Source organism: Chenopodium album, chromosome 15 (genome assembly GCF_948465745.1).
Source record: "Chenopodium album chromosome 15, dcCheAlbu1.1, whole genome shotgun sequence".
Lineage (NCBI taxonomy): Eukaryota > Viridiplantae > Streptophyta > Magnoliopsida > Caryophyllales > Amaranthaceae > Chenopodium > Chenopodium album.
In genome coordinates this window covers 33,727,933-33,754,538 of record NC_137848.1, presented here as the reverse complement: position 1 = coordinate 33,754,538, position 26,606 = coordinate 33,727,933, and the positions used below count along the sequence as shown (strand labels likewise).

Genomic DNA, 26,606 nt, shown 5'->3' with positions numbered 1-26,606 from the left:
ATGAGGAACAATCACCAAGAAGAGCTCTCCAAGGAGCAAAGCCAGCTGGTGGCAGAGAATGAGCGGGACACTGAGGCCCACTTGAAGCTTGCTTGGAAACTTCTCCACCCGACAGTAGACTTCGAGTATTTCAAACTGAAGTATGATTACGCCACAGCGATGTATGATGCCGAAGTTTTGAAGGAGTAGGCCCCACCTCCATTTAAAGAATGAGCCTGGGATAAAGGCTTTGAGGTTTCTGATGGAGAGGAGGAGAAGAGAAAGGACCAGGCTGACCCAATCAAAACTAAAGTCCTCCTTGAGAAAAATGAAGCGGACCTCCCTACCGGCCAAGACCAGCAGGAGCAGACTTAGGAGCCTTAAGATTTTCTGCAGTAGTATGCCAATCATGTTTTCACCGACCTGTGAGCCGTGTATTTCTATATCTACCGACTGAGGGGTCGGTTAACAATTTAAATTTTTTTCTTTTCTCCGGATGTTAATCCGGATAACAATATCTCCCAGCCTTTTGGCTGGTTTTGAATTTATGAAGTTTGCCGACTGAGTCGGTTTGTTCAATTTGTTTTAATTTTTGCATTTAAATTTTTGCAATTTTTGCCTAACTCTTTAATTGCATGCGGATTCGATAAACCGGCTGCACTTGCCCCTAGGCAGATGTGTGATTTGTTTTAATACTTCTCTAATTGATTGACTTGGGAACTTTTGATACTTTAAAGAGTATGAGATGTTCCTAAGTCGATCAATCAAAATAGTGATTTCCCCAAACCAAGTGCACAGCCATCCAATTGTACTCTGTCCGTTTGTCCCATTGGGTGCACTTGTACAATATCGAAAAAATAATCTAAGTTAGAACTTTGGTCAATCACCGGCTGATGTCCTTACACATCTGGCTTTCGTAGACTTGGTCGTTCTTTAGATTATCCTAGTCAGACAGCTATGATTTGACAATTACGTCGTTCAATCTTTGCCGTCTGTATGAGTTGGTAGAGCATTTTGTTACTTGGATGGGAGATACTCTCTACGACGATTCCACCCGGACGGGCGTCGCCAGACGCCTTACTCATGTTGGAGCAGACGAATTTATAAAATATGTATCATCCGGCCATTGGCCTCGTTTTTTGAACACTAATTTAGCCACTAAGTTATTAACTTAGTTTAATTCTAACCATTGTCAGCCGACCGTCTGTGCATTGAACAGGCGGTATTCTAACACTGTGCATGTATATATAAGAATTAAATAACAGGTTTGGAAACAAAAAGCAACTTTATCATTGATAGCTTTTCATTTACAAAAGTTTACAAATCTCAAAAGTAGTACTTTTTCTAGTTATCTACATTCCAAGTTCTAGGCAGCCGCCTGCCGTCTGGAGTTTCCAGGCGGTAGGTGCCGTCCCTTACTTCTTCATAGATCCGGTAGGGGCCTTCCCAATTAGGAGTTAGCTTTTCATGCTCATTGGCCCTATCGGTTGCCTCCATTTTCCGTAACACAAAGTCCCCAACTTTCAAGGGCCATTTGTATACTCGTTTATTATAGGCACGGGTCATTCTCAGACGGTAAATCTCATGATGCAAGGCGGCATTGCCCCTGCGTTTCGGGAGTGAATCCAATTATCCAATTTAAGTCGCATGGCCTCCCAGTTTGCCTCTTCATCGTATAGTATAGAGTCGGCTCATAATGCTCGATGGGCAAGATGGCTTCAGCACCGTAAACCGCGAGAAATGGGGTCTCACCAGTTTCCCCTTTTTCAGTTATTCGAATGGCCCATAGGACATGAATTAATTCTTCAGCCCATAAACCACCGGCTCTCTCAATTTTCTTTTTAATGCCGTCTGAGATGAGTTTGTTGAAGGCTTCAACTTGGCCGTTTGCTTGGGGTCGGTCGACTAATGCAAAACAATGTGAGATCCCTTGATCTCCCAACCAAATCTTGAGCTGAGGCGTTTCAAACTGAAGGCCATCATCAAACACCATAGACATAGGTACCCCATACCGGGTGATGATGTTCTTCCAAATGAAAGAGTTGACATCCTTTGTCTTGATGCTCTTGATCGCCTCTGCCTCCACCCACTTAGTGAAATAATCCACAGCCACCAGAATATAGTGCTTCCCGCTTGGTGCAGGCATATAAGGACCTAAAATGTCCATGCCCCATTTAGCAAACGAGACTGGGCTGTGGATTGTCGCCAGGTCAGTAACCGGATGATGGATTAGCTTGCCAAATTTTTGACACTTGTCAAATTTTTTTACCATCCTCATGGCGTCTGCCCCAAGGGTAGGCCAAAAGTAACCCTGCTGCCTGGCTCTGACGGCCAAAGATTTTCCACCTATAGGGGAGGCGCAGTTCCCGGCATGCAATTCTTCAAGAACTTCTTTCCCATTTTCTAGGGTAACACACTTCAGCAGGGGTTTCAGAAAACCTGCTTTGAAGAGTTCTCCATTTCTCATCTTAAAGTTTGTAGCACGTTTCTTTAATACGGCTGCCTCCTGGGGTGAATCAGGAAGTGTACCGTCTGTCAAATACGCTCAGATGCCATCCACCCACGTAGAGCTTCGTTCAAGTAATCCAATGGGCTCTTCTTTAGATATACTTCGTTTTTCCATAACCTCCCAGAAGACTGACCGAGGGGTATCACAGGAGGCGGAGGATGCCAATTTTGACAGAGCATACGCCTGATTGTTTTCAGACCTGGGCACTTTACTTAGATGGAATTCTTCAAGTGTCCCAGCCTCAGCTTTGACCGCCTGAGGGTATTTGATCATTGCCGGATGGGTGGCTTCATATTCACCATGGTATTGGCTAACGACCAACTAAGAGTCGGAGTAGGCATCAATTTTTGTTGCCCCTGCCGCCTTGCACATGCGGATGCCGGCTAGTAGGGCTTCATATTCTGCCTCATTGTTTGAGGCATGGAACTTAAACCGTAGTGCATATTCATACGTGTCCCCCTCAGGAGACTGACAGATTACGCCTGCACCACAGCCGTTCAAGGTAGAGCTCCCATCTACATACACTTTCCAAACCTGATCAAGATTGTCCGGAGCAACTGGCCTTGTCATTTCAACAATGAAGTCGGCGAATGCCTGACCCTTCATTGCCTTTCATGATTCGTAGGTGATTTCAAGACTTTACATTCAATAACCCATTTGAGCATTCTACCAGATGGCTCCAAGGTTGTCATTGGCCGCATGATATGTTGGTCTGTGTATATCACAACCGGATGTGCCAATAAGTAAGGTTTCAACTTCTTGACAGCCATGTAAAGGGCAAGGCCAAATTTTTCAACCATGAGGTACCATAGTTCAGCATTTCTAAGAACATGGCTAATGAAATAAACCGGGAGCTGAATGTCGTCTCTCTCAGCAAGGAGAACGACACTGAGGGCATGATCTGAGACGGCTAAATACATGTAAAGCATCTCCTTGGGTAGAGGGCTAACAAGCCTTGGCAAAGAGTGTAAATGTTCTTTCAATTGTTGAAAGGCCGCCTCAGCATCATCCCCCCATTCAAATCTAGTCTTCTTCCTGATTGCTTAGAAGAAGTAAAGGAATTTGTCACCTGACCCGCTGAGGAATCTCCCCAACGCCGCCAGGAAACCGGTGAGCTTCTAAACTTCCTTGACAGTGCGGGGTGACTTCATGTCAATTACCGCTTGTATCTTCTCAAGGTTAGCCTCTTTCCCCCTTTGATCAATCAGGAATCCGAGAAACTTTCCAAACTCAACACCAAAAACATACTTTTTGGGATTTAACATGACCTTATGCCGCCTGAGTGTGGTGAAGGTTTCTCGGAGATCAGCAAGGTGATCCGTTTGTAGCTTGGATTTGACTATCATGTCATCAATGTACGCCTCTACATTCCTCCCAATCTGATTAATGAAGACTGTATTAATCATCCATTGGAAATTAGCCGGCGCATTATTCAAGCCAGACAACATCACCGTATAACAGAATAACCCCTGATCAGTGACAAAGGTCGTCTTCTCTTGATCTTTTTTCCACAGAGGTATCTGGTGGAAGCCTGAGTAGGCATCCATAAAACTCATCAAGGCATGCTGGCTGTAGAGTCGACCAAGCTGTCGATCTTTGGAAGCGGGTTACTGTCCTTTGGACATGCCTTGTTCAAGTCAATGTAATCTACACACATGCGCCAGGTACCATTTGGCTTCTTCACAAGCACCACATTCGTAACCCAATCAGGGAAGTTACATGGCCGAATGAACCCAGCGTCTAACAGTTTTTTGATCTCGGTAGCTGCTGCCTTACTTCTCTCCTCGTCGTGATTTCTTTTCTTTTGCCGGATGGGCTTCTTTTTAGGATCCACGGCGAGTTTGTGGACAGCAAGATCCGAGCTGATGGCTGGCATCTCTTCCACTTTAAAGGCAAAAATGTCTTTGAATTCTTTCAGCAGGAGGTGTAAGTCTGCACCCAACCTTTCAAAGGCAGCCGTCCCCACCTTAACAGTTCACGCCTGTCGTCTGGAGGAATTTCAATGTGTTCACCAGCCGGCTGGGGACGGAGCTCATCTGACCGTTCCCCGGTCAGTGATTGATATTTCTTCTCTTTCTTCACTTCCACCAGCTAATCAGCCTTTCTTTTCTTTTTGGCTACTGGTGGGGCTGGGTTAGAGTCCTTGACATCGTCAAGGTCTATTGGCTCCTTCACCTGACCAGCTGCAATAGCCGTTGGTTTGACGTCTGAGAGGTAACACTCCCTTGTCATCTTCTGATCTCCGTTGAGGGATCCAATAGAGCCATCATCCTTTTCATACTTGAGCAGCATGAGAGCTAGGATGATGACAGCCTTGCACTCGTTCAGAGTAGGTCGGCCCAAAATGATGTTGTAGGCGGTCAGCTCTTCAACCACCAAAAATCGGAAGATCATATGCCACCCTTTCCCCTTCTGCCCCAGCCGGATGGGTAGATCAATTTGTCCGACTGGGTGCACAACCCCTCCCCCAAAGCTAACAAGGGGATGGGAGACGTCGCGCAGGCTGTCCAGCTTATAATTTAGATCAAAGGAGCTACCAGCGTATATAAGGATTCGTCCAACCAGCTGGTTGGCGACCTTGTATTCAATGACGATCGGGTCATCATGCGGTCGGCAGACTTTGTCCCGATCCTTCTCAGTGATGAGGATGTCTGGGAATGTACTACTGGTGGACGCTTGTCCATCATCAACTGAGTGGATCATCTTCTTCAAATGATCCTTGGTACCCCGAATGGTCGGGCCATCGCTGGCGAACCCACCTGCTATGGTATAGACCAGATCCTTGTCGGTGTCCGAACTACTAGTAGGCTGGGGGTCTTTTTGGACGATTGCCCCTTGTTCGCCTTCGGGGTGGCCTTGGACTTGAGGATGTATGACTTCAACTCCCCTTGATCAGCCAGACGGTCCAACAACCGCTGGAGGCTGAAGCAATCATTGGTATCATGGCCAATGTCTTCATGGAACTTACAGTATTTTTTCTTATTTCGATTCTTAGCAGAACCTTTCATGGCCGCGGGCTTCTCAATAGTCACCCGGTCCCGTATCTCCATGAGGATGGAGTAACAATCTTTATTAAACTCGTACCTTGGGGCGTATAGTTTGAATTTCTTCTTTTTCTTCTGGGACGGATGATCAGAATCTTCAACTGCCCAGACTTTTTTTTCTCTTTTTGCTCTGATCAGCCTTGGGAGCTGGCTGAGCAGACCGGCTCTCCTTTTGTTTGTCAGACTTCTTGGAGTCTGACTGATTGCTGGACGTGCAGAGGTCGGTTGCTTGTATGAAGCTCTCTGCCTCTATCAATGCCTCTAGAAGGGTGAAAACCCTCTTTCTGACAAGGTCAAACTTAAAATTTGACCCGTCCTTCAGACCCCTAAAGAAGTCCGTATAGGCAACTTCGTCAAACAGTCCTTGAATCTGGATTCTTACTAAATTGAACCACCTGAAGTAGGAGCGGAGTCCTTCTCTGTCCCCCTGTCGAATAGTGCTCAAGTCAAGACTTGTTTTCTTGGCAAGGATGTTCATCGAGAAGTTTGAAGCAAATAAGAAGGTAAGCCTCCTGAAGCTATCTATACATCCGGCTTGCAGGTTGCCAAACCATTGTTAGGCTATGCCCTTTAAGGTAGCCGGGAAGCATCTGCACCACATAGCATCCTCCAACCCCTGCATATGCATAAGGTTGGAGTAGGCCATGAGGTGGTCCTTAGGGTTGGAGGTGCCATCGTAAGCACCAACCAACACATTCTTAACCTTGGTCGGCTGTGCCGCCTCGGTTATCTCCTTGGTGAACGCAGAAGTTTGTTTACCAAGTTTAAGAAGACAGAGCTGCCAGTCCAAGGGTTGGACATTATATGCCGCCTGTCCCCCAAAGAGGGATGGCTGCATGAAGTGAGGGGTGTATGGCCCGTATGCCATCTGAGGCACTTACGGGGCATTCCCAATCATCTGAGGGCCAGAATGGACGGACTTGCCGCCTGTATGGCTCTCATGCAAGGACTGAGTATTCCTTGCAAATGTATTCTTGAAGCTGTCTGGAAAGCTCGACGTAGAAGCTGATTCAGACAGCTGCTGATTTCGATTTTGCTCGATGACATGTCGAGCATCAGTGAAGGTTTTCTTGCTGCCATCCGGCTGAACAGCTCGAATGACCTTCCTTGTGCCCGTCTAGGGCAGAAGGATCTTAGTCTAGTAATGGCAGGCGTAGTCTTTTCCTTTGGATGTGGAGTAGGCTGCCTGTCTCTGACTGATTTCCTCCTCGCAGCTTGAGGAGATTTTTTGGCCGACTAACCCTTGCTAGAGCCAGATGTCCTTTTTTCGATAGGTCCTTGATCTCACCCTTGAAACTTGTCATGAATTTCATGAGTTCATCTCGAGTTACTAGAGCCTGACCTCTTGTCTCCTAGGTATTACCAGGCGGTGGTCCAGCAGACTTGCTGGGACCGGCTTCATTGTTTACTCGTTTTAGATTGTCACTAGAACGGATGTGTTTAGCAATGAGTGACCCATCTATGGCCACATAAGTTTTGACTTTATCGTGGTCGTCTTCATGGTCTGTAAAGACCTCCCCATCGACCAGAGGACGGCTAAGGTTTGGCGGTGGTATAGACTCTTGAACCATCTTTGAGGTACTCTCCCCACAAACGGCGCCAATTATTTTGGGTGTTTTTATCCCTCAAGAGAGTTACAACTCGAAGACTGGTCTGGTGACGCTTGTACCTGTAAAATAACGGAGACTCCAGGTGGTTGGAGCTCCGCCTCCGACGGTCAAGTTAGAACATGTTGGAGAAATATTCACAAAAAGGCTCATCATCATGTTGAGAAAAAGATAAACATGCCATTTTTACAAGGAAGACAAAAACAAAATAAAAGAAAAGTATACACAAAGATCTAGACTCAAGCAATTAAAAACACTTAAACATAGACACCGTTCCCCGGCAACGGCGCCATTTTGACGTGGGAAAATTAGGTCGTTGGACTAATCCTCCTAAGCCAAACAAAATTTATAAACACTCAACAAACCTAAATACAAGTATAGAGGTAAGTCAAGGGTCGAACCCAAAGGAACGGTAATGTCTAAGTGCTTTCAATTATGTGCCTAAGCTAGGTCGAAGACTAAGGGTAAAAGAGGACACTAACAACTACTAAGACAAAGAAACCAAACAAATAAAATGCTAGGGATTAGGATTCACTTATAATAGCAATGAACAATGCAAATTTGGTTTAGGAAGTTGACTAAGTCAAGCAATGTGAGGGGAGATCAATTATGCAACCAAAAGAGCATATCAAGCTATTCTCCTAGAGGTCTAACTAGCGTCAACTACGATAAACTCTAGCTAGGAAACATCACAAGACACCTCAATCGTGTAAATGCAAGCCACAAATCAATGGTCCGTATCAATGTGAACTTACAATGCAATCTAGTGTGAATAACTAGGGTGATCAAGCCTAAATCAAACACACACATGCACATAATCAATTAACCAATTTAATCACATCATCAACTCCATCAAAATCCCCAATCTACATCAATTCATTACATTATACAAGCTTCACCAAATCCCTAACCAAACAACTACTCTAGTAACATCATCAATTTAACAAACAACTAAGAAATCAACAATCTACAATCAAAGAATCAACAATCAAAGAAGAACAATAACTCTAATCAAACATCAAACATCAAATCATCAAAATCTAATCAAAATCAAACAATCCAAACATGAATACTAAACAAAACAATAAATGAGATAGAGTTTAGAAATGCTCATTGATAATATAGTAGATCTCCAATACAATTGTCACCATTGGATCTTCAATCTCTCAATCACCATTGAAATTCTTCACTTTCTCTCTCTAAAATCTACTCCTAAAACTAACCCCTAAATCTAGAGAGAGAACCTCTCAACTAAGCTAAGAATATGATCTAATTCTATTATTAAAACTTCTTACAAAAATTGGGTTCAAATAGGTATAAGAAGAGAGAGAAAATCGTCAAAATCCGATCGGAAAAGACCCACGATGGTGCGGCCACACAACAGGGGATGTGCGCCCGCACAACCATGATGTGCGCCCGCACAACAATGGTGTGCGGCCGCACATCCCTCGTGTGCGCCCGCACATTCTGCGCGTGCGGCCGCACTCAGCTGGGTTTCTTCGAATCTTCAACTCTTCAAGCTCAAGGGGGTGCACACATGATTTATGATGGTGATGGAGGACAAGGTAGGCAGTAGCTAAGGCTTAATATTGAGAGCACACACTTCCTTTAAAGGGAGCACAAGAGAAGAGCCAAGACTTGGAACTTCCACTTCCTTGCATCTTGAGCTTCCCAAACTCCATGAACTTGATCCTAAAGCTTCTTTCACCATAGTGGATCACCAAAATCACGACCCGAACCTCTTCCAATACCTACAACCACGAAAATAGAGCAAATAAAGAAGAAAAGGCTAGAAAACCAACGAAAAGCACAAAAGCTACAAAATAAGAGAAGAAAGGTAAAACTAAGCAACAAAGCATAAAACTAAGCACTTATTAAGCATGAAAGCTATGAAAAGAGAATAGAAAGGACCTAAATGCTCGTCAAATGTGTGCCATTTATGACACACATCAAATACCCCCAAGCTTACCTTTTGCTCGTCCTCGAGCAAAACAAAACCAAGGGAGTGGAAATGACGAGCTTTTTAAAACAAACTAAAGAAGAGACGAGATGAGAATATACACTAACTCACTTTCGTAGGAATCACGGTCAATTTTAGCAACTAATGACAAGCCATTTAAACCCCTAGATCGCCCTAGAGGACGAGTGATGCTCTCGTAAGGGTATCCTAAGAGTTTACCCATAACTCTCATAATAATACAAACAAGGCAAAGCATGAAAAAGAAAACAAAATACAAGAAAAGCAAACAAATGTTCATGAAAGGACTTTTGCAAATGTACAAGCACAAGTGGATGCAAATCTTTCTAAACAAGTAAGGGAGTGCACGCTCCAAGATACCCAAGGTTGATTGAAACATAAATATGCTAAGCATAGGAACTAGCTTTCACAATCCACTTTCATCCCAAACAATCTTACCGCGTTCTTCCTAATAGCTTCAAATCGACCTCAAGTGAGCATCCCAATGATTCCACGAAGGAACCGAAAAAAGAGAATTTTTAGGCTACTCGACATCTTGACTTTTGCATTCCCTCTCCCTATTCCTAAAACTCACATTCCTCTCCACCGATGAGTGACTCAACCATTTAGGTCAAAAGGTCTTTCCCCAAGGTTGTAACGTTAAGGCAAAAGGGTGAAGGTAGACTAAACTACAAAATTTGGTGGTTTTCCTAATAGTGAAGCAAAGAACGGCCAATTCTTAGAATCACAATCAAGTAGTCACCAAACAAAAACAAACTAACACCCCCAAGCTTATTCAAAGCTATAAATCACAAACATATACACAAAAAGCGTGAGAACGCTTCCCCCCAAGCTTAAATGGAGCATTGTCCTCAATGCTCAAAAAGGGAGAAAGCTCACATCAAAATATTTTTGAATTTTTTCATTTTTCACTTTTTTTTTTCTTCATTTTAATAGTGCTTTGTCCTCGCCTCTTTTAACTTTGGACGGCTTTTTCGATTTTTGCACTTATTTGTCCATGCCTTTTATAATATAGGACGGCTTTTACTCATACTCATTTGCCATTATTCACAAGGAAGAAATCACACAATCTTGCTATCATAAGAACCAAACATTCCAACTTCTCCACCACAAACTCCATCAAGAATGATCAATCGCTTCACAAAAACCAAGAAAAGAAAGAAAATGAAACAAAAGGCCAAAGATCTAAACATGTGGCTTGAAAAGAAGGTATAAGGCTCAAATGGTCGCAAGATGGCAAATGTGAACCCAAAAATAAAGAATGAAACAAACTATCCTAAAAATAGAAATATACCACCCCGAAAAAGGTGCCTTTGTCCTTCCTAAATGGTTCGGTCTCGGATTCAAGATCTATGAGTCAAGTTTCAAGATTAGGTTTGCAAGAAGTCAAGGATCCATGCCGCTCATACAAGTAAGGTAGAAGGCTTGAAACATAGAACTTACATGGTTGTAGCAAAAACTCACTATTGGTGTCAAATCGACTATAGGAAGCAACTACCAAACGGGCCACAAACAAGTAGAATCCGGCTTCATGTTCCCACTAGTTCTAACCAACTACCTTAGCATGCTTTATCCTAGAATCAACCAAGCGTACTCTCAAACCGTGCACACCACTATCATTTAGGAAGAAAAGCATTCAATTATACAAGTCCAAATGTTATTATGTCCAAAGCAAGAACAAAACAAAACACATTGCAAATTTGCCTTGATAGAAAGGAAAATCTTTTTGGAGTTTTCAAAATATCAGAAACATGGAAAAGCATATACAAAGGTGCATAACACATAAGAATCAACATTCCACCAAACATGATAGAATACCCTCCCCCAAGCTTGAATGAGACAATACACTCAAACATAAATCATATAAACCATGGGAGGGGAAAACAAGGAGATCAATCCAACAAACCAACATATGTCCAACAAGTCATCATCTACTAGAGAAAGAGCAAAGAAAGATATTACCGGATTTGAGGTGGGTGTAAATACCCGCAAATGACCCAATTAAACCTTTCATAGCTAATTTCTCAAGAATTGAACCTTGTTTCCATATGCTCGCAAAGATAGGAGTCAACCTTCCTTGATTCTTGATCCAAATTGAAGCACCAAAGTATATCAAGTCATGTACCTAGCAAAAGGCACACAAAAATTTCCATGAGAGAAAAATCTATTCTAAAAAGAAAAGGAAAATCTAATCTAAAACACGAGTTACTTCCCGAGAAAGGCTTGCTTAAGGTCCAAGCTTAACCGCTCTAGTAAAATAATATTGCAACGATCGCAAGAGCTTGTCAAATGCACTACTACACATTTCATAAGAAAGTAAGTGTGCACATGACAAAAATAAGGCATGCAACAAGCAAAGTGCACACCTATGAGGAGAGAGATGCCAAGGGAAGGAAGATGAATCAAAAGAAAACTCAACAAAATAAGAAGAAAAAGAAAAATAAGAAGAAAAGGAAAAAGAAGGCAAACTCTCCTCAAAATATTTTTGGGTGGCAACATCACCCTTTTCCCAAATTGGAGACAAATGAGCCACATTCAAATCTTCATAGACATAAGGATCCCCAATAGGCTTACCAACAAAGGAAGGGAGAAAAATAGGGCAATAGGAGATGTGGTTAAACTTTTGAGAGAAAGGGGTATGAGAAAAAGGCAAAGGGTTAGCTACTCCCTCAACATAAGGTCTCACATCACCAATGAGGGCATGAAAATCAATCATAGAATCCTCAAAAGAAGAACGCTCATGATCACCATCTCCCTCAAACATCCAACTCCCAAGAGGAACCACATAATCTCCTCCATTACCTTCATGAACAATAGCTCCCTCAACTTCCTTAAAGCCTAGAGTCTCAAAACCATGCATGAATGGAGGCAAATTAATTTCAAAATCATCTCTCTCCCATGAAGCATCATCAATGAACTTGCTTAAAAGGCTTTGCCTATTCCCTATGCACTCAACAAACACATTTGTCATAACCTCAAACGAGTCCAAATACTCATGGATAGAAGAGTCACATTCATACACTTGAAACTCATCACAATCAACAAAGGTAGAGATGTCTAGACTTAAAATTTCATCAAACTCATTATCACTGTCGACTCTCTCTCCTTCACTCTTGTGCTCAACAATAGGATCCTCACACATTCTTGGTTGCTCGAATTTACCATCATCACCCTCAACACACACATTAGATTTGTAACTTTCACACATAAGCATCAAGGATGACAATTGGCTTCCTAGCTCTTCATTTCTCCTTCTTCCCTCCTCAAGACGCTCCTCACTCTTTTTCATCATCTCCAATTGACTTCTTAAACAATTAAGAGTCGACTCTTTATTAGGCCCAAGATCATCACGAAGCTCAACATGCCTAATTTGAGTTTCCAAGGTAGCAATAAGAGATTCAAAAGGGGTAAGAGATTGAGGCTCAACAAGAGAAGAAGAAGTACAACCAAAAGTGGGATCATCATCATTACAAACATGAGCATTTTCATCAAATAGGGGGTTGGGAGCATTTTCAAATGTATGAGATTTGTTAGCTTGAACATGCAACACATTATCATGAACAAAAGAGGAAATAGAATTGGAAGCATTTGTTCTAGGTTCAACTATGGGGTCATGTGACATATCATGGTAAATCATGCTAGCATTGAAAGAATTAACACATTGCACATCAAAAATGGAAGCACGTTTACCCTTGTTATAGACTTCCCAAGTAAACCAAACATAAAATTTCCAAGCATCTTCAATAGAAAATGCTCTAAAATCACCATTATGCATTCCTTCAACTATATCCCTAGTTTGCTCATTCAAACCATGATAACAAATCTCACAAGCTTCCCAAAGACTACAACAATTATAGTCAAGAAATTCCTTAAGTCTATTGAAATATTCACAAAAAGGCTCATCATCATGTTGAGAAAAAGATAAACATGCCATTTTTACAAGGAAGACAAAAACAAAATAAAAGAAAAGTATACACAAAGATCTAGACTCAAGCAATTAAAAACACTTAAACATAGACACCGTTCCCCGGCAACGGCGCCATTTTGACGTGGGAAAATTAGGTCGTTGGACTAATCCTCCTAAGCCAAACAAAATTTATAAACACTCAACAAACCTAAATACAAGTATAGAGGTAAGTCAAGGGTCGAACCCAAAGGAACGGTAATGTCTAAGTGCTTTCAATTATGTGCCTAAGCTAGGTCGAAGACTAAGGGTAAAAGAGGACACTAACAACTACTAAGACAAAGAAACCAAACAAATAAAATGCTAGGGATTAGGATTCACTTATAATAGCAATGAACAATGCAAATTTGGTTTAGGAAGTTGACTAAGTCAAGCAATGTGAGGGGAGATCAATTATGCAACCAAAAGAGCATATCAAGCTATTCTCCTAGAGGTCTAACTAGCGTCAACTACGATAAACTCTAGCTAGGAAACATCACAAGACACCTCAATCGTGTAAATGCAAGCCACAAATCAATGGTCCGTATCAATGTGAACTTACAATGCAATCTAGTGTGAATAACTAGGGTGATCAAGCCTAAATCAAACACACACATGCACATAATCAATTAACCAATTTAATCACATCATCAACTCCATCAAAATCCCCAATCTACATCAATTCATTACATTATACAAGCTTCACCAAATCCCTAACCAAACAACTACTCTAGTAACATCATCAATTTAACAAACAACTAAGAAATCAACAATCTACAATCAAAGAATCAACAATCAAAGAAGAACAATAACTCTAATCAAACATCAAACATCAAATCATCAAAATCTAATCAAAATCAAACAATCCAAACATGAATACTAAACAAAACAATAAATGAGATAGAGTTTAGAAATGCTCATTGATAATATAGTAGATCTCCAATACAATTGTCACCATTGGATCTTCAATCTCTCAATCACCATTGAAATTCTTCACTTTCTCTCTCTAAAATCTACTCCTAAAACTAACCCCTAAATCTAGAGAGAGAACCTCTCAACTAAGCTAAGAATATGATCTAATTCTATTATTAAAACTTCTTACAAAAATTGGGTTCAAATAGGTATAAGAAGAGAGAGAAAATCGTCAAAATCCGATCGGAAAAGACCCACGATGGTGCGGCCACACAACAGGGGATGTGCGCCCGCACAACCATGATGTGCGCCCGCACAACAATGGTGTGCGGCCGCACATCCCTCGTGTGCGCCCGCACATTCTGCGCGTGCGGCCGCACTCAGCTGGGTTTCTTCGAATCTTCAACTCTTCAAGCTCAAGGGGGTGCACACATGATTTATGATGGTGATGGAGGACAAGGTAGGCAGTAGCTAAGGCTTAATATTGAGAGCACACACTTCCTTTAAAGGGAGCACAAGAGAAGAGCCAAGACTTGGAACTTCCACTTCCTTGCATCTTGAGCTTCCCAAACTCCATGAACTTGATCCTAAAGCTTCTTTCACCATAGTGGATCACCAAAATCACGACCCGAACCTCTTCCAATACCTACAACCACGAAAATAGAGCAAATAAAGAAGAAAAGGCTAGAAAACCAACGAAAAGCACAAAAGCTACAAAATAAGAGAAGAAAGGTAAAACTAAGCAACAAAGCATAAAACTAAGCACTTATTAAGCATGAAAGCTATGAAAAGAGAATAGAAAGGACCTAAATGCTCGTCAAATGTGTGCCATTTATGACACACATCAGTCTAATAAATGATTGTAGTTGTTCCCAAAATGCGGAAAATCTCCCTATTTATAGGGTAATGGGAATACATGCTCATTAGGTCATTCTGACTTAATGGGCCGTGCCGCATTGCGGCTTTCTCAAGAATTGGGCCTTGAAGGCCGCAATTCCAACTGATATCTGAGGCTGACAAATGTTAGCTAGTGAGTGGCCCACGTGGGACCTGTTCAGGCTTGACACGTGTCCCTCTCTAATTGGGCCACGTGTCTAGGGTATTTTTACCCTAAACAAATACCATTTCCTATTATTTAACCAAGATAATTAATTATGTTACTTGATCAAGCAGTTCGTGATAAACATATGAAATATTCCACAAATTGAAAATACAAATCTTGGGACTCCAAATAAACAAGAGAAACATCCCCTAGCATATGTATACATGAATTCCAAAAGCCACCTAAATCTACACTTGGGGGCTACAAAAATATAGGTCTCACCTTAACTTTCGTTTTGAAATAAGACCATATTTTGGAAAGTGATTCGAATGATTTTATAAATTATTCTAACACTCAATCAAACCTTAGTTTGATAAATATTCATTCTCAAAGTACGGTGCTTATTTAATTGGAAGAACTTCACTTTCAATTAGAAAAATATGACAATGATGACAAACACTAAAAAGAAAAAAACATAAACAAAATTAGATATACAATAGTTTGCTCAAATTTTCATAGCTTTGAAATAAGTTGCAAATTACAACTTACCTTCATCAATCTTGGACGGAAAAGGCACACTCAATTACGAGCTAGACTTTTCTTTCCATTTTGGGTCCAGTTTTGAAAATAACATGATTATGTATTTTGCGTACTAGAAAAAGTTTCTTCATTTTATTCTTAAAACAAACTTTCGTTAAATTTATTGGACCTTCTCCGGATTTTGAATTCTAGTTCGAAATAACATGTTTCTTACTCTTTAAATAAAAAAATAGTCTTCAAAATTTCATTTCTGAATTTTTATTTCATTTTCTCAAATAAATAAATAATTTTCAAATTCTCAATAACCGTTTGGATAATACATACATAAATATTTCCAAAAGGAATGAACAAAGATTTGACTTATTCTTCACTCGAACTTGCTCTCGCCTAGTTATCGTGCGAACATGGGCTTAGGGATGGTAAACGAACCACCTACAAGACCAAAATCAAAGATTGATAAGAACAATGAAATCATTCGATGTTTTAAATCGACTTTGAAGAATAATATTACCTCAATGATCTCTACGAATGTTTTGACATTAAGTAAAGAATACTAAACCTTAACTATAATTATTTTGGGTTTATAAACAAGTAAAGAACTAACTTGCTTCCTTGAACATGACTTTAACTAAAATGCGTAAGCCATGTCATTATCCTAAAATGTTCTGAAAACACAAAACATGGGATACATAGGCTCATTCCCATATCATCATTATATGAATGACCTAAACAATATCAAGTCAGTAGAACTACCCCAAATTGGAGGCTCCAAGACTTGTTAAATAGCAAGAATGCGCATAACCCGACTCATGGGGGCTCCAATATCAAATAAACAAAATGAGATATTCATGCCATTTGAGCTACTTTCGAGAATTTCCTAAACTATAAATGGTTACATAGATCTCGAGCCTTACAATATTTTTCAATTGGATCACAATGATTTGACAAAAATTTTGTTCCTTTGAAAATTATGTTTGCAATTGAACTTGGCCATAGAACAAGCTACATATTCGAGCCATTTTCAAATTCGAAAACTAATCTTAGTGAATAATTGATGTTTCAATACTTCAATTTACCTCAAGGATTAGAAAGTACGACTAGTATAGAGAAAAAGAAATAAAATCACGAGTTTCAAAATAGAATTCAAACGCATACAACATACTTGCTCATACGAAAGTTTAGTACTCAAACATTCATCATGAAATTTGTATCAAGACACTTCATTAACATAATACAAACAATTTTATGAGTTAGAATAAAAGACTCCTAAATTCTAAATTAAAAGATCTTCATTTTAAATTCTCTATTGTTGCATGAATAAAAAAATTTAAAAACATTGAAATTTCACGAAGAGGATAATATCTACTTTCTCGAGCTTCAATCAGTAACAAAAATTTGAACTCAAGAGAAAGAATTCGAGAGTAGCGAGAATAGAGGAAAAAATTGAGCAACATTTCATTTTTCCTCTTACTTGTTCCAACAAATGACCAATATTACTAGACTTAGCAAATTTCATTTGTTAAAAGTATGAATGGTCGAAAACAATTTAAACAATTTAATTATTTCCAAGATCCTAGTTGTTATCATAATAAGACGACACACAGGACTTCTAGACCCATTTCAAGCAACATGAAAGGGTTTAATTATTAAAAACAAGCAAGTCATCGAAGTCACCCAACACTAGGGGCTACAACATTCGAAAATATAAAATGGGGGCTTAAAAGTTCGAGATATAGCCAAATTACACCAGTTCGATGATGTCTTCAAGAATTTCCTAAATTTACTAGTTTATGCAAATCTTGAAATTGCAATTTTATAAGTGAATAATAATAACTATCAGTTATTTTTATCATTGTTAAAACCAATTTTGAAACTTAGGCATGACAAAGATAAACATGAGTCGCAAGAACAATTTCATGCCATTATCAAAGTTCAAAATTTCCATCATAATTTTAGCGCATAATTGTCATTCTAATAACACTTTAATTTACATTAAAATTCACAAGTATAGTCCATGTGAGCAAAAAAGAAAAAAAGTTCAAGCACAAATTAAAAAAAAAAAACATGTATATGCTTGTATATGCTCATACATGATCAATACTTTACCGTTTCACATGAAATTTGTTGTAGTGTATGCCTTAAACATGTCAGAACAACATAGAACAAACAAATTCATGAAAACAAGTCAAATTGAAAGCCCCTAACTTCTAAAAGTTAGGGTTCTTCATTTGGCTTTCTCCATTTTATTGACCAAGTTCAAAGTTTGGTACAATAAAAAGAGCAATATTTACTTTCCTTAGCTTCAAACGACAACAAAAAAAGGGGAAGAGATCGAAAATGGTGAAAGAGGAGAAGAAGAGAGTAAGCTGCAGATCGCGCTTCTCCACCTCTTTTTATTGATTCAAATGTCGCGCGCAACTCATCAAGTTACGTGTGGCATCCCAGCGCAACCCAGCGTCTTGCGTGCGCCTGGCCAGTGCGATCCTCAGAGTTGCGCGCGGATACTGGTCACTTAAAAGACCGATTCTCAGATTTTGATCCGTTTCAAAAAAATTTCAACGGTTTTGTGTATTGTTAGACGTAATAACGCGCAAATCATTGAAATCTTTTAATTTTCTTTGCATCTTGTAGTTTATTTTCTTCTTTGATAATTTTTTGCATCATCATGCATGCACACCGTGCTTTGTGCCTGACCCAAGCATACGTTTTGGACGTTTTTCGTGAGCGTGTCTTAAAACGTTCCATAGTGGTGCGTTGCGTAAAAGCTCCCATAGACAAGTTTGTTATTTTACTGTACTGACTTTTGAAATGTCACGTTCTTTACGTTTTTTGCGTCCATAGCAAAAAGAATCGCGTATCGTGCAGCGTAAAATTGCATGGCGTATCGTACAACGTAAAATTGTATGGCGTAGGTGCTGCGTAAAATTGCATCCTCTTCCCCAGCAACATGATCTACCTCCTATAACGAAAACGGTAGAACTTCTTTACAAACTTTAAGCATTAGCTTTACGAGTCAACAGGCATGTTGAGCCATCAAGAACAGACACTTCTCGATTGGAAGCAAATACGGTAGTTAGTGAGCTTACTAGCTTACTGGACAGTTAAGTGTCTGTCTACCCCCTGTATAAAGAGCGACATGCCGAAGTTGCTCCTATTTAGACACGTGCCCCCAGTCTTGAGACGCGTGTTTTCATCTTGTGGACAAAACTGCTGAGAGAGTTGCCGATTTTCTTCTCTCTCACTGGATTAAGATATATGCCTCCAGTCCTAAGACATGTATTTCTATCTTGTGAACCCCGAATACTGCATTTTGGAAAGGGAGTCTCAAAACCTCTATTCACATGTTACACCTCTTCTTTTATCATCTATTAACCTGTTAAAATCATGGACTAAAGTTTAAATGACATATCGAGGGACTTTAGATCAACAATGCCATATTTGAGAGGATATCATCCTCTTTACTCTTTTTTAAACCGATATCTTCTCATGATGTGACATCACTTAGGACAGCCTTTACTTGTAAAAGCGTTCTACACTTGAAAAGGATCAACCTAGATTCTTTAGCGCGTTTAAACTAGAAAAATACTTTTTCTATCCTTAATAGCTACTTGTCTCAAACACTTAGCGAATCAAGGATCGTTTTGACATCCTTAACACTACTGAAAGATTCTCTATTCTTAGGGAACTTTGCAAAATGAGTCTCGGATTTACTTCCTTGACTATTTTGATCCTCGTCTATTCAAGACTCGATCAAAGTGGGGGCTAACTGTAGACATATACTTTTGGCCTCCTATCCCGACTGGAAGTGCTATGACGATAAATAAAACCATCTTGTGTTGGATCAACGTGAAGAATGCTTATAGACAATTGATTAAGTCACGAGAATGCAAAATGACTAGCCTAACCAAAAACAAAATGGATTAAGGTCCAAATTAACTAAGCCCGATCATAATTAGGCTTAAACCCGAGGTTAAAACCTAATTTTGATGGATTTGGAGGCGCCTAGGTTAAAAATTAAAGCCGCCGCAGAAAAATCCGCGCGCATCTCAATGAGTCGCGCTGGTCTGGCGCGCGCAACTCACAAGGTTGCGCGTGACACCCAGTGCAACCCCTAGTGATGCGCTCGCGGAAGATTCAAAATTTCATAAAAATATAAAATCGAATCTTACCATAATACCGCACGCAAGACATTTAGTTGCGCTGCCCTTAGCAGCGCATCCAAATTACTTGCGCTCAGCAGGCGCGCACAACCTATTCAGATGCACGTGAAACCTGTTGCGGCAGAACACTCGAAACCCTAAACGCATCCATTCCCTATAAATAGAGGCTTAATACGAGGCTTAAACACACAGAAAATAACCCGAAACTCTGGCAGAAACTTTGTGAACTTGTGTACTCTCAACCCTCTTGTCCTAAACACTCACCCCCTTTATTACTTGTTACTACGGTGGAGGTTTCTGAACAAGGAGGAGTCCATAAGTGTTCTAAACGAAGATCTAGCAAGGAAAAGTGGTAAATTCCCGAGCACTTAGATCAATCACCTTTTCTTTTCTTGTTTAAACAAACTTTAATTGATTAATTAGTGTTGTTTGATCACTTTAAACAAACTTTTAATTAATTTAATTTCACATAGTATCTTGCGTTAAATAAAGAATAGAATTGAATAATTAATTGTTGTTTGATCACTTAAGACAAGGCGAATACTGTTTATTTCTTGTTCTTTTCACGAATTTGAATTAAATAAGAATAACAACTTTTGCAATGTAATTCCTACATGATTGACGCGTGTAAATAAAATCAACTAACTTAGTTTTTAGGTATCACGTTGCACATATTGTTTGGTGATGAAATTGTGAAAAAGGAAGAGCTAGTAGAGGCCGCACTAGGGCTAGAATAACGATTCCCCCCTAAAGGGAACGTTATTTTAGTACCCTTACTCCCGAACTCATTTTTGGTATAAGTAGACCAATTTGGGCATGGGTAAACTTACGATTCGTGCTAAATATCCCTTGAACTCTACTTGGGAGAAAGGCATGAACGAGATTTATGAGTTTTCCTAAAACTCATTGGCGACTCCTTACTAGTTTCTTACAAAAAGTCATAATGATAGGATCAACTCTAATTCAAGGTCCCCCAAATAGTTAGGAATTCAAATCCTAATACACCCTATCAAGTGTAAAGTCCTAGGATTTTAAAGGGCTATGGGCATATAAGGAGAAGGATCCCCTACAATGGGCACACCCTCCTTACAAGTGGCAATTGACGTTATTGGATCTTATAATACTAAAATAAAATAGATTGAATCGCTGATGTTCAACTTCTGAAATACACTTCTTTGCCTGTAAATATATATATTTGGCACTTAGAATTCTCATAAAATTGTATGTTTATTTGTGTGGCTCTATGAGATTAACAATAGATTGGTTACATAGGATTAAAAAAAAATACTAAATTTAAAGTGGTGATAAATTTTCATCATTGAAAATAATAAATTTTGTTAATATAGTATTTAATTTTTTAATAGAATAAATGAGAAGCAGATATTTTTTTTATTTAATTTTTTAATAGAATAAATTTTGCTAATGACCTCACTCCAATTCAGAACCCTATTCCTTTTGCCCAGTAGGGAATAGACATCTTAGGGCTATTCACTACTAGCACAGGGGGTAGGAAGTTTCTGATCGTAGCTTTGGATTATTTTACAAAGTGGATAGAAGTAGAGCCTACAAAGTACATTAAAGCTTCACATATCAGATTGTTCATATGGAAGACTCTTATCACCAGATTCGGTATCCCACAATGTATAGTGTTCGACCGTGACTGCCAATTTGATTGTGATACCATCAGAGATTACCTCGAAGAAATGGGAATGAAGTATGCTAGCTCTTCTATCTGTCACCCGTAGAGTAAAGGGCAGGCAGAGGCAGCCAATAAACAGATACTGTATGCCCTACAGAAGAAATTGGAAGAGCATAAGGGATTGTGGGCTGATTTAGTCCCAGAAGTGTTATGGGCCAACAGAACCACCGAGAAAGAAGCAACAGGGAAGAGTCCTTTCTCTCTAGAATACGGGGCTGATGAGGCAGTAGTCCCCATCGAGGTACAACTCCCAAGCTTAAGGGTGCAACATTATGACAGTCAGCAAAATGAAGAAAGGTTAAAGGAAGAGTTGGACCTCCTGCCAATAGTCAGGCTGAGTGTAATACTCCGTATTTTTATTATATTTCTATATATAAAAATTAATTATTTTATTTATTCTATTTATTAAAATGATTTATTTCATTTTAAGAAGAAATTATTTTTTTAAATAAATTGTAAGTGTGTATAAGTTAAATGGATCATGAATTGAGGCAACAAAAGTATTTTTAATTGGGTCAATCCTATTTAAATGAGTGGACCAACTTATTGGGAATTTGGAGGTCCAATAAGTTGGCCCAAGTGAAAATATGAGCGAGAGTAGGAGTTAGTAATGACAAAGTTGTAAATATGAGTTTTATTTTTAAAAGGGGAGTATGAATACCTTAAAAGCTCAAGATTTTTTCACACAAGTTTCATAATTATCATATTACACAAAAGTTCAAAAGTTTTCTCTTTATTTTCTCTCTCCTTTTTCTCCTTATTTTTCTTTTCTTTTTCTTCTTCTTTTTCCCCTATTTTCCCACGCACTCTCCTCTCTCCTCCTTCCTCCTTCACGCTGGCCAACACTACCGGCACCACCACCACCAACAGCGGCAGCAGCAACATCGGCAGCCCAGCCGACGTTCGCCCGTCTTTCTCCTCCTCTCTCCTGTTTTACAGTTTGTGTGTAAAAAAAAATAAACTCTTTTATTCCTAAAATTATTTATATTGCTTTATTGTTTTAAAGACATGATTTTTACTATGTTTTGGTATTGATTTTGGGATTTTGATGTTGTTAATTTATTAATATAAATTTTAGATTTTTATTTAATCGATCAAAAACCCCAAATTATAAACCCTAGAAATTGGGGATTTTGTATAATTGGTTAGGGATTGGTGCTAGGTTGTTGTTATTGATTAATTCATGGTTTAAACATGTTTTTGATGAGTTTAAAGCCCTCAATTTAATGCTGTAATTTAACTATACACACTATACTTTAATTATTGAGTTAGAGTTTGATTACCCATAAAAGGAAAAGGTTTTAATGATTTATATATGATTTTCTAGTCTACAAGTGATGTTTTATATTAAATAAGTATGCTGGAATTTTATTTAAGTCATGAAAACTAAGTCTTTTTGAAAGGATTTAAAGTACCCACTTAAAGAAAAGGTTTTATGGCTTTTATGTCATTAAAAGGGGTTGATTAGCATGGTTTAAATAGTATTATAGTTGTTGGAAATTTGTGAGAATAGTAGATTAGCTATAGTTATGTATTTTTAAATTGTAGGAAGGTTTGAGATAAGTGATTTCTAACGAGTGCGGCCGATTAAGGCAATATTAAAGGTACGTATGTGCACAAAAATATTTGTGTATGCGTAATCCATGTTACGATTGTGAATTATGGTTGAAGTGATGAATTAGTAGCATGTTTAGTTGAACATGAATTATTATTATAAGCAAGTAAACATTATCGCCCTTCATTCATGTTTTATTAATTCCAAGGACATAATCAACTAAAGGCAATATGTCTTACTAAACATCACTAAATATTATCGCCCTTCATTCATGTTTTATTTTCAAGTATCAAGGGAGTATGAAATTAATAAGCAAGGCTTATGTATGTTTAAAAGAGCTATAATTAGAATTCTTGAGCATGATTCATGAATTTTATTCTCACCCATTTATTATTGGTGTAGACATCCAAATGTGTCTCCCCAAAACCAAACCCAGTGATGAATACCTTTCACGTCATTTGATTATCGAACGAAGTGAAAGCGTGAAAAGTCTAGTGATGCGGTTGTTTTTATTAAAATATCTCTCTTTCTGTTTTTGAAAATATTTCTTTATATACTCTATTTATGAAAATAGCCAGTCCAGTTTAGTTTGGTCCATGATAAGGGTCCAATAATAGTGTAGTTAGATCAAGCTCGAAAAGAGCTTTCCAACGATATATTATAAGCCCAATTCCGATGAATAATGAGGAAGTTGTGGTCAAAATACTAAATTGGGCTCGAAATGAATTTTATATGGGCCTGATGATCTAGAGGAGGGTCTATTAATTATTATTACTAAAGTTATTAGGATTGATTTTAATCTTCTAGAATATCTAGAATATCTAGAGGAGGATTGATAATAATTATTTTAAAGAGTGTTATTTGGAATAAAATAAGTGTTTTATGATAAATCTGATCTTAAAACTGTTTAACGCGGATTCTAATTACTTAATTATATTAGGAAAAAGATTCCGTACAAATCGCGTTTTATCTTTTAATTGTCGCCAGACGACAGAACCAATTTTATTCCGATTCGAATTCTTACTCTTTCGATCGGTTTTCGGACGATTTTCTTATAAATAAGGTCCTAGACCTCCATTTTCAAATCACCCAGAATTCTCTAATTCTCTCTCTTCTCTCTCTTAAGCAATAGCTTATTCTTTCTCTCTCTAGCTTTCTAAACTAGCTTTTTCACAAACACCATACCGCATACATTAGTTCTAGACACACCTAGCCAAGTTCGAAGTTGCCTTCGCCCTAGACGTGAAAGGTTGATAATTTCTGAGGGTTTGGTCCCAAATCCCTATTTCAATTATTTAATTTAATTGTTTGTTTAATATTTTCCTTGAAGTTACTAACGCGTATATTTTGTTATTAGAAAGAGATACGAGGCATCCAAGTAAGTAATTTAATTGTTATTATTTTGATATAGAAATCATGCTTTGATTGTTTTGATTCCTAGTATCATGTTAGGATGTCTTTATGATTCCTAGTATCATGTTTAGGGTAATAACTAATATTTCTAATATCATGCATGTTTCTAGGTTACTTCCTATTCTTTCTAATATCATGTTAGTATCATGTTAGGGCAAAAGATTTGGTCTTTATTGTTTAGTGACATGCTAGGATTTGTTATTAATCTTGTTAGTATCATGCCTAGGATCTTGCTAATATTATTATGCTTTATTGAGATTATTAAGATGATGATTATTTTATGTTGCTTAATATTATTATTGTTATTGCTTGATCACGCCCTCTCTTGCAGGTTTAAAGGGAATTTGTACTTGTAATCACGCTTAATAAGATAATTAATAATCTTGTTTAGGCTAATATGATTATAATTCAAGTGATTGCCAATAATAGATTTGTTTGTGCATTGATATTTTACCAATATAGATTAAACAGGTTTAGGATTAATCTATTGATTGTATGTTAGTCAAAAAGCGCACATGAATATGAGAAAAATAAAGTAGAGGCCTATTTAGGGCAGGTTCAATCTGTTCTAGGTTGGATTTGTACCTTCATCCCCAAATATCCAGTCATGGTTCCAGACCACTATGGAGTTAGCGATCTCATGGATCGTGAAGGGGTGTAACCTTTACCCTGTGAACGGTTTACAAGTTCCTAAAACTTTTTGGCGACTCTTTTACTCTAGCTTCCTTCCCTTTGGACGCCACTATGCTTAAGTGTATGATCTCAGTGGGGCTCAAGTGTGGATGCTTGAAATATTCCCTACAGTTGGTGTTGAGTCAAGGAAGTTAGTTTATTTATTTACTCACTCAAGTAAGTTGAGATCGAATCAAGGAAGTTTATTAGTGCATTCTATGCACCAAGGTAGTAATCGTGCAATTTTGTGCACAAAACTAGGTAAGGAACCTTAATTAAAATATATAGTATGTGCTCACTAATGAATTCAAGAATGAATTGGAAGTATGTGTTGATTGTTATTATGTTTATTCTTGATTGATTGGTTGGAGTCATCACATGTTAAATTGATAAATCACATAAACTGTAAGAGGATACGCACCAAAAATCTTGGAACGTATATACCTTGAGTATGAACATATGTGGGGAGTTATGTGACTTTATATTTAAGCATAGCTTCTACAAGGGTACTTTAAGTTTTTATTATTTATGCGCTGGAATTCCGTCACCAAGTGTGATATAGTAGGTGCCAATTAGGGTAGCTCCATGATTGGAAGCTCCATTTTTAGTGGGCTATTTTTAAGGAAAAAAACTCGTTCGATGCGTAATCTAAAGTTATTATTTAATTACTAATATTGCTAGTTATGAGTCAAAGGTAAGTTGAATGTTGATTGTATGGCGAGCATGTTTTATTATTATTCTTGTTGATAGAATACTCATGTTAGAGTGGTGCATATGTACTCAGCTTTTGCTGATTCGTACTTTTGTGTTTGTGTTTAGATTTTCTTTGGTTGGCCCTACTATGACCCATTTATATGGTGAGTAGAAGGTTGAAATAAAGGGGAAGTGATAGGTACTTGAAGCATGAAGAGCATGATGGGAATAATGATTGCCTAGAGTTATTTGTTATGCTTTCCTAGTTTTATGATTTGATTTATTGATTATGGACTAACTTAGTTGTGTTTAATTTTAAGTTGGATTTTAAAAAGGGCCATGTTTGGATTGGTTCTAACTTGTGGATTATTTATTTCTATTTTGTTTTGAGGTTGTGAACTCAAGTTTTATTTTGAAAGTTGGTTTTTATTTTAGACTTTCGCTGTGTGACTTTGAAAAATAACCTTAGCTGTTATCACGGTTGCGGTAATATTTTGGATATTTCCTTAAAAGAGTTTTAATTTGAGTAAAAAGAGTTTTATTTTTATTTTAGATATTTTGGATATTTCCGGGGTATTACACTGAGAGCTGCCCTGAAGTTAGCTGCTCAGAAGAGTAGAATGGCTAAGGTCTACAACAAAAGAGTGAAGCACAGAGAGCTCGATGAAGGGGATTTAGTCCTAAGGAGAACAACCGCCGTGGGCAAAGGAAAGTTGCATGGGAAGCTAAGTGCAAACTTGGAAGGACCCTTCATAATACACAAACAGGTAGGGCTAGGGGCATACCTGCTCTCTGACCAAGATGGATGCATCCTAAGAAACAGCTTTAATGCTAACGTCTTAAAGAGGTTCTTCATGTAA

General features: G+C 38.6%; 1 protein-coding gene across 1 annotated transcript; it reads left to right on the top strand.

The window, feature by feature from the left end:
- LOC145581075 (uncharacterized) lies at positions 1 to 26,606 on the top strand. The gene is made up of 3 exons (XM_081638143.1): positions 1 to 174; positions 21,460 to 21,710; positions 26,300 to 26,606. Exons 1-3 carry the CDS (start codon positions 1 to 3, stop codon positions 26,604 to 26,606), a joined length of 732 nt encoding a protein of 243 aa, XP_081494269.1.

Excerpts from the sequence above, each read along its gene's own strand:
- LOC145581075 (XM_081638143.1), top strand. The coding sequence starts at position 1 with ATGAGGAACAATCACCAAGAAGAGCTCTCCAAGGAGCAAAGCCAGCTG. Across the intron at positions 175-21,459 it reads CAGCGATGTATGATGCCGAA|AGTAAAGGGCAGGCAGAGGC; the intron begins GTTTTGAAGGAG and ends TGTCACCCGTAG. Across the intron at positions 21,711-26,299 it reads AGTCAGCAAAATGAAGAAAG|ATATTTTGGATATTTCCGGG; the intron begins GTTAAAGGAAGA and ends TTTTTATTTTAG.